Source organism: Nyctibius grandis, unplaced genomic scaffold (assembly GCF_013368605.1).
Source record: "Nyctibius grandis isolate bNycGra1 unplaced genomic scaffold, bNycGra1.pri scaffold_81_arrow_ctg1, whole genome shotgun sequence".
Lineage (NCBI taxonomy): Eukaryota > Metazoa > Chordata > Aves > Nyctibiiformes > Nyctibiidae > Nyctibius > Nyctibius grandis.
In genome coordinates, this window is record NW_027167606.1 from 18,626 (window position 1) to 28,097 (window position 9,472).

Genomic DNA, 9,472 nt, shown 5'->3' on the forward strand with positions numbered 1-9,472 from the left:
TAAAAAGGGCGTTGTATATCTTTATATATAAACATAAAATATATAATATTTTTATTACAATATAAATAATAATATATTTTATTATTAATAATAATTACTATATAATAATATAAAATATAATATATTTTATAAAATTAATTATAATAATGTTAATTATATATTAAATTAAATTATATTACGTTATTTTCTATTATATTAATAAAATATTATATTAATAAAATAAATTAATAAAATATATTAATAAAATATTAATGTCTGCACTGCTCTGAGCTGGAGGCAGCTGCCCCTGACGTCCCTCACCAGAGGGACTCATCCCCCCCCCCCCAGTGATATCACCTGCACAGAGGCATTGTGGGTAGGCAGCCATCTTTATTGAGGTCAGGCCAACAGGGTGGGCACGGGGGACCCAGAGGTCCAGTGGTGACAGAGGGACACAGGGGACCACTGGAGAAGACCCAGGTGTCCAGTGGAGAAGACCCAGAGGTCCAGGTGGAGAAGACCCAGGGGTCCAGGCGAAAGGGACCCAGGTGTCCAGGTGGAGAAGACCCAGGTGTCCACGTGGAGAAGACCCAGGGGTCCAGGTGGAGAAGACCCATGGATCCAGCTAGAGAAGACCCAAGTGTCCAGGTGGAGAAGACCCAGGGATCCATCTGGAGAAGCCCCAGGTGTCCACGTGGAGAAGCCCCAGGTGTCCACATGGAGAAGACCCAGGTGTCCAGGTGGAGAAGACCCAGGGATCCATCTGGAGAAGACCCACGGATCCATGTGGAGAAGCCCCAGGTGTCCACGTGGAGAAGCCCCAGGTGTCCACATGGAGAAGACCCAGGTGTCCACATGGAGAAGACCCAGGTGTCCAGGTGGAGAAGACCCATGGATCCATCTGGAGAAGACCCATGGATCCAGCTGGAGAAGACCCATGGATCCAGCTAGAGAAGACCCAGGTGTCCAGCTAGAGAAGACCCATGGATCCATCTGGAGAAGACCCATGGATCCAGCTAGAGAAGACCCATGGATCCAGCTGGAGAAGACCCACGGATCCATCTGGAGAAGCCCCACGGATCCATGTGGAGAAGCCGCAGGTGTCCATGCGGAGGGCCCCGGGCCGCGGTCAGCAGCGGCGGGCCGAGGCGGGGTAGCGCTGGCGCAGCTCGGCGCGGAAGGCCCGGAAGAGCTGCCGGTTGCGGCGCAGCTCGGCCTTGCGCCCCCCGTGGAACCCGCCGGCCTCCTTGAAGCCGCGGTGGACGACGAAGGCTCCGTCCAGCACCGCGAAGCGGAACCCGGCCACGTGCAGCTCGCAGGCCTGGGGGGGGGGGCACCGTCAGCCGTGGTACCCACGGCACCCCCCCAACCCCTACAGTGCCCACAGACCCCCCACAGGGCCCACTGATGCCTTATAGCACCCACAGACCCCCCACAGGACCCACTGATGTCTCATAGATCCCACAGACCCCCCATAGCACCCTCTGATGCTTTACAGCACCCATAGACCCCCCCATAGCACCCACTGATGCCTTATAGCACCCATAGACCACCATAGTGGCCATAGACCCCCCAAAGGACCCACTGATGCCTCATAGCACCCATAGACCACCATAGTCCCCATAGACCCCCTACAGGACCCACTGATGCCTCATAGCACCCATAGACCCCCCATAGCACCCACAGACTTCCACAGCACCCACTTATGCCTTATAGCACCCACAGACCCCCCCACAGGACCCACTGATGCCTTATAGCACCCATAGACCACCATAGTGCCCATGGACCCCCTACAGGACCCATTGATGCCTCATAGCACCCATAGACCCCCCATAGCACCCACAGACCACCATAGCACCCACTGATGTCCTATAGCACCCACAGAATCACATAGCACCCACAGATCCCCCACAGGACCCACTGATGCCTTATAGCACCCACAGACCCACACAGCACCCACAGACCCCCCACAGGACCCACTGATGCCTCACAGCACCCATAGACCCCCCACAGCACCCACCGATGCCTTATAGCACCCATAGACCCACATAGCACCCACAGACCCTCCACAGGGCCCACTGATGCCTTATAGCACCCATAGACCACCATAGTGCCCATGGACCCCCCATAGCACCCACTGATGCCTTATAGCACCCATAGATCCCACAGACCCACATAGCACCCATAGACCCCCACAGAACCCACTGATGCCTTATAGCACCCATAGACCCACATAGCACCCACTGATGACTTATAGTACCCACAGACTTCCACAGGACCCACTGATGCCTCATAGCATCCATAAACCCACATAGCACCCACAGACCCCCCACAGGACCCACTGATGCCTTATAGCACCCATAGACCCCCCATAGCACCCATAGACCTCCATAGCACCCTCTGATGCCTTATAGCACCCATAGACCACCATAGTGCCCATAGACCCCCCCCATGGGACCCACTGATGCCTCACAGCACCCACTGATGCCTTATAGCACCCATAGAGCCCCCACAGCACCCACTGGTGCTTTACAGCACCCATAGATCCCACAGGCCTACATAGCACCCATAGAGCCCCACAGTACCCTCTGATGCCTTATAGCACCCACAAACCCACACAGCACCCATAGACCCCCATAGGACCCACTGATGCCTTATAGCACCCATAGATCCCACAGACCTACATAGCACCCACAGACCCCCATAGCACCCACTGATGTCTTATAACACCCACAGACCACCATAGTGGCCACAGACCCCCCATAGCACCCACTGATGCCTTATAGCACCCATAGACCCCCCCACAGCACCCACTGATGCCTTATAGCATCCATAGACCCCCCCACAGCACCCACGGATGCCTTATAGCACCCATAGACCCCCCCACAGCACCCACTGATGCCTTATAGCACCCACAGATCCCCCACAGCACCCACTGATGCCTTATAGCACCCATAGACCCCCTGCAGCACCCACTGATGCCTTATAGCACCCATAGAGCCCCCACAGCACCCACTGATACTTTACAGCACCCATAGATCCCACAGACCCACATAGCACCCATAGACCCCCCCACAGGACCCACTGATGCCTTATAGCACCCACAGACCCACACAGCACCCACAGACCCCCCACAGGACCCACTGATGCCTCACAGCACCCATAGACCCCCCACAGCACCCACCGATGCCTTATAGCACCCATAGACCCACATAGCACCCACAGACCCTCCACAGGGCCCACTGATGCCTTATAGCACCCATAGACCACCATAGTGCCCATGGACCCCCCATAGCACCCACTGATGCCTTATAGCACCCACAGACCCACATAGCACCCACAGACCCCCCACAGCACCCACTGATGCCTTATAGCACCCACAGACCCACATAGCACCCACAGACCCCCCCACAGCACCCACTGATGCCTTATAGCACCCACAGACCCCCCCACAGCACCCACTGATGCCTTATAGCACCCATAGACCCCCCCACAGCACCCACTGATGCCTTATAGCACCCATAGAGCCCCCACAGCACCCACTGGTGCTTTACAGCACCCATAGATCCCACAGGCCTACATAGCACCCATAGAGCCCCACAGCACCCTCTGATGCCTTATAGCACCCACAAACCCACACAGCACCCATAGACCCCCCATAGGACCCACTGATGCCTTATAGCACCCATAGACCCCCCCACAGCACCCACTGATGCCTTATAGCACCCATAGACCCCCCCACAGCACCCACTGATGCCTTATAGCACCCATAGACCCCCCCACAGCACCCACTGATGCCTTATAGCACCCATAGACCCCCCCACAGCACCCACTGATGCCTTATAGCACCCATAGACCCCCCCACAGCACCCACTGATGCCTCATAGCACCCACAGATCCCCCACAGCACCCACTGATGCCTTATAGCACCCATAGACCCCCCCACAGCACCCACTGATGCCTTATAGCACCCATAGACCCCCCCACAGCACCCACTGATGCCTTATAGCACCCATAGACCCCCCACAGCACCCACTGATGCCTTATAGCACCCATAGACCCCCCACAGCACCCACTGATGCCTTATAGCACCCATAGAGCCCCACAGCACCCTCTGATGCCTTATAGCACCCATAGACCACCATAGTGCCCATAGACCCACATAGCACCCAATGATGCTTCATAGCATCCATAGACCCCCATAGCACCCACAGACCGCCCACAGGACCCATTGATGTCCTATAGCACCCATAGACCCCCATAGCACCCATTGATGTCCTATAGCACCCATAGACCACCATAGCACCCATAGACCTCCCCATAGGACTCCCAGACCCCCATAGCACCCATAGACCCCGTAGAGCACCCATGGAGTCACACAGCACCCATAGATCCCTGTAGCACCCATGGACTATCTAAAGCACCCTTAGACCCCCCTACAACACCCACAAGCCCCCACAGCACCCATGGCCACCACAGAGCACTCATGGCCATCTCATAGCACCCAGAGTCCCTATGGCCACCCTATGGTCACCACAGCCACGCCAAAGCCCCCCAGCCACCCAACAGCACCTCCAACCCCCATGGCCACCCTATGGGCACCATGGCCACCCTATGGTCACCCCACAGCACCCACAACCCCCATGGCCACCTCAGAGCACTCATGGCCACCGCAAGCCCCCATGGCCATCACAGAGCACCCAGAGTCCCTATGGCCACCCAATGGTCACCACAGCCACCCCAAAGCCCCCCAGCTACCCAACAGCACCCCCAGACCCCATGGCCACCCTATGGGCACCATGGCCACCCTATGGTCACCCCACAGCACCCACAACCCCCATGGTCACCCTATGGTCACCACAGCCACCCAACAGCACCTCCAACCCCCATGGCCACCCTATGGGCACCATGGCCACCCTATGGTCACCCCACAGCACCCACAACCCCCATGGCCACCTCAGAGCACTCATGGCCACCCCAAGCCCCCTCAGCCCCTGTGGCCACCACAGAGCACTCATGGCCACCTCATAGCACCCAGAGTCCCTATGGCCACCCTATGGTCACCACAGCCACCCCAAAGCCCCCCAGCCACCCCACAGCACCCCCAGACCCCATGGCCACCCTATGGTCACCATGGCCACCCTATGGTCACCCCACAGCCACCCAACAGCACCTCCAACCCCCATGGCCACCCTATGGTCACCACAGCCACCCAACAGCACCTCCAACCCCCATGGCCACCCTATGGGCACCATGGCCACCCTATGGTCACCCCACAGCACCCACAACCCCCATGGCCACCTCAGAGCACTCATGGCCACCCCAAGCCCCCTCAGCCCCTGTGGCCACCACAGAGCACTCATGGCCACCTCATAGCACCCAGAGTCCCAATGGCCACCCTATGGTCACCACAGCCATCCCAACGCCCCCCACCCACCCAACAGCACCCCCAGACCCCATGGCTGCCCTGGTCACCCTATGGTCACCCCACAGCACCCACAACCCCCATGGCCATCCTATGGTCACCACAGCCACCCAACAGCACCTCCAACCCCCATGGCCACCCTATGGTCACCACAGCTACCCCAAAGCCCCCCAGCCACCCCACAGCACCCCCAGACCCCATGGCCACCCTATGGTCACCACAGCCACCCCAAAGCCCCCCACCCACCCGACAGCACCCCCAGACCCCATGGCCACCCTATGGCCACCACAGCCACCCCAAGGCCACCCCACGGCCCCCTGCCCCACGGCACCTGGCTGATGCGGTTGAAGCCGTACTGGAGGAAGCGCTCATCGAAGGGTGGCACGGCGTGGGCCGGCCCCACGTAGAAGGGCTCCCAGGGGTCACGCCACGGGACCTCGTAGGCCACGCGCAGGTGGGGGGTGGGTGGCAACGCCCGCCAGCGCCCGTAGTCCGTGGGTGCTTGGCACCGGGGGCACAGCGTCCCGTAGAAGGGCCGGGCGTCCCCCGTGTCCCACAGCCGCAGAAGCTCCGCCTTCGTCCCCGGCACCCGTGTCCCCGCACGGACCTCGAAGGCCGGCAGCACGAACACCACGTGGTCCCAGGATGGCGTGGTGGCACCTGGGGCGTTGGGGTCCTCCAGGGTGTTGGGGTCCTTCAGGGCGTTGGGGTCATGGAAGCCCTTGGGGACCTCCAAGGCGTTGGGGACCTCCAAGGCATTGGGGACACCTGGGTTGTGGAAGCCCTTGGGGACCTCCAAGGCGTTGGGGACACCTGGGTCATGGAAGCCCTTGGGGACCTCCAAGGCGTTGGGGACCTCCAAGGCATTGGGGACACCTGGGTCATGGAAGCCCTTGGGGACCTCCAAGGCGTTGGGGACCTCCAAGGCGTTGGGGACACCTGGGTCACTGAAGGTGTTGGGGACCTTCAGGACATTGGGGACCTCCAGAGTGTTGGGGACACCCACATTGATGCTGGTTTTGGGGACACCCAGGACACTGGGGACACCTGGGTCGCTGGGGACACCCACCCTGTTGGTGACCTCTGGGGCATTGAGCACCCCGAGGTCATTGGGGACACCAGGGCCATGGTGGGGGTCCAGGGTTCTGGGGACCCTGAGGCCACCAGGGCCATCAGGAGCCCTCCATGCCGGGGAGTCCCCCAAGACCCCCAGAGCCCCCAAGACATTGGGGTCCCCCAAGACCCCTGGAGGCCCCAAAGCTTTGGGGTCCCTCAAGACCCCCCCAACCCCCAAGACATTGGGGTCCCCCAAGACCCCTGGAGCACCCAAAGCTTTGGGGTCCCTCAAGACCCCCCCAACCCCCAAGACATTGGGGTCCCCCAAGACCCTTCGAGCCCCCAAAGCTTTGGGGTCCCCCAAGACCCCCGGAGCCCCCAAAGCTTTGGGGTCCCTCAAGACCCCTGGAGCCCCCAAGACATTGGGGTCCCTCATGACCCCCCTGACCGGGGGGTCCCCCAAGACCCTTTGAGCCCCCAAGACATTGGGGTCCCCCAAGACCCCTGGAGCACCCAAAGCTTTGGGGTCCCTCAAGACCCCCCCAACCCCCAAGACATTGGGGTCCCCCAAGACCCCCCCAACCCCCCTGACTGGGGGGTCCCCCAAGACCCTTCGAGCCCCCAAAGCTTTGGGGTCCTTCAAGACCCCTGGAGCACCCAAAGCTTTGGGGTCCTCCAAGACCCCCCCAGCCCCCAAGACATTGGGGTCCTTCAAGACCCCTGGAGCACCCAAGACATTGGGGTCCCCCAAGACCCTTCGAGCCCCCAAAGCTTTGGGGTCCACCAAGACCCCTGGAGCACCCAAGACATTGGGGTCCTTCAAGACCCCCCTGACTGCGGGGTCCCCCACCCCCACCCCACCCCCCCACCCCGGGGGTCCCAGGTGGGTGCCCCCCTCCCTCAGCACCCTCAGGAACTCCTCCCGCAGCCCCCTGCTGGGCACCACGTCGGCGTCCACCAGCAGCACGAAGCGCCCCCCAATTTTGGGTGGGGGGCTGGGGGGGGGGCCCGGGACCCCTATAGCGGGGGGGCACCCCCCCCGCCGCCCCCCCCCAGGCCACGTTCCGCAGCAGGTTCCCGGGGTAGGGCACCCCCAGGGTGTAAGTGGGGGGGTCGGCGCCCACCAGGCGCCCCAGCGCCCCCCGACACCCCCCCGGCGCTGGGGGGGGGGGGGGGCGCGGGGTGGGGGGGGGGGGGGCGCGGCCGCCCCCAGCACCACGTGCAGGCGCAGGCGCCCCCGGAAGGCCCGGCAGGGCCCCCCCAGCGCCGCCAAGAGCCCCCCCAGCCCCTCCCCGGGCACCCCGAAAACGGCCACCGAGAGGGGCCCCCCCCAGCGCCCCCCCAGCGCCCCCCCCAGGGTCTCCGCCACCCGCCCGGGGGTCCCGTGGGTGGCCAGGACCAGTTCGGGGGTGGCCCAGTTAAAGGGGGGGCCCAAAACGTCCCGGTACACCCGGAAGGTTCCCGAAGTGTCCAGCACCCCCCCGGGGGGGGGGGCAGGGGGGGGGGGGGGGCGGCGGGGGGGGCGGGGGGGGGGGGGGGAGGGGCCGGGCTCGCAGGTAGAGGGTCTGCAGCAGCGCCAGCCCCCCCAGTAGCCACGCGCAGGCCCCCAGTAGCCGCCCTCGGCCCATCGCCTGCTGAGCCCCCCTCACACACACACTGGAGTGGGGGATACTGGGAGGGGGTTGGGGGGGGCTTCTGGGGGTACTGGGAGGGTGCTGGGGGGTGCTGGGGGCTACTGGGAGGGTGCTGGGGGGTGCTGGGGGGTGCTGGGGGCTACTGGGAGGGTACTGGGGGGTGCTGGGGGCTACGGGGAGGGTGCTGGGGGCTACTGGGAGGGTACTGGGGGGTGCTGGGGGCTACTGGGAGGGTGCTGGGGGTAATGAGGGGGGACTGGGAGGAGGGTGGAGGGCCTCTGGAGGCACTCGGGGGACTGGGAGGGTACTGGGGGGTGCTGGGGGCTACTGGGGGTCACTGGGAGGGTACATAGGTGTGTACTGGGAGGGTACTGGGGGTTACTGGGGGGGTGCTGGGGAGCACTGGAACCTGTATGGAGTCACTGGGACCAGTGCTGAGCCGGGACCAGTATGGCATGCTGGAAGCACTGTGGGATCACTGGGACCAGCAAGGGGTTACTGGGACCAGTATGGGGTTATTGGGACCAGTATAGGCCTCTAGGACCAGGAAGGGGTTACTGGGACCAGTATGGGGTTATTTGGACCAGTATAGGCCTCTAGGACCAGTATGGGGGTGCTGGGACCAGTACAGATGGTTACTGGGACCAGTATAGGGGGTTACTGGGTCCAGTATCAGTGCTGGGACCAGTATAGGGGTGCTGGGACCAGTACAAATGGTTACTGGGACTGGTATAAGGGGTTACTGGGTCCAGTATCGGTGCTGGGACCAGTATGGGGGTGCTGGGACCAGTATAAGGGGTTACTGGGTCCAGTATCGGTGCTGGGACCAGTATGGGGGTGCTGGGAGCTTTATGGGTGCCGGACCGCTACTGGGAGGGGTGACTGGGAGCAGTCCGGGTGGGTTACTGGGACCAGTATGGGCGTTGGGAGCAGTACAGGGAAGACTGGGCCCAGTCCGGGGGGGTCACTGGGCCCAGTTTGGGGGTGGGGGGCGGCACTGGGCCCAGTTTGAGGGCGGCACTGGGCCCAGTTTGAGGGGAGGAGGGGAGCTCACCGCACCGCGTCGCCGGGAGGAACCGCGCATGCGCGGGGCGAGGCCCAGGGGGCGAGGGGGCGTGGCCTGGACGAGGGGGCGTGGCCGGGGAGGGGGCGTGGCCCAGAAGGGGAGGGGGCGTGGCCTGGCCGGTGCCTGGGTCCCGCCTCTCCTGCCCTGGCTCCGCAGCGCTCGGACCCCCTGGGCCCCCCCCCGACGCCTGGGACCCCCCAGATCCTGAGCCCCCCCCCAAAATCCTGGGTCCCCCCCAGACCCCTGGGTGTTCCCCCAAATCCTGGGACCCCCCAGATCCTGGGTCCCCCCCCAGACCCCTCTGTGTCCCCC

The 9,472-nt window shown here is 62.4% G+C and overlaps 1 protein-coding gene across 2 annotated transcripts; it reads right to left on the reverse strand.

Annotated features, from left to right (window-relative positions):
• Window positions 1–349: 349 nt before the first annotated feature.
• LOC137677494 (collagen alpha-1(VIII) chain-like) lies at window positions 350–7,013 on the reverse strand. Of its 2 annotated transcripts, XM_068424793.1 has the most exons (3): window positions 6,198–7,013; window positions 5,736–6,152; window positions 350–1,300 (listed from the first exon to the last, which is right to left on the reverse strand). In XM_068424793.1, exons 1-3 carry the CDS (start codon window positions 6,894–6,896, stop codon window positions 1,109–1,111), a joined length of 1,308 nt encoding a protein of 435 aa, XP_068280894.1. In that variant the 5' UTR covers window positions 6,897–7,013; the 3' UTR covers window positions 350–1,108. The 2 variants fall into 2 exon arrangements, with proteins under 2 accessions (XP_068280894.1, XP_068280893.1); XM_068424792.1 differs by having other exon boundaries at window positions 5,736–7,012.
• Window positions 7,014–9,472: the final 2,459 nt, after the last annotated feature.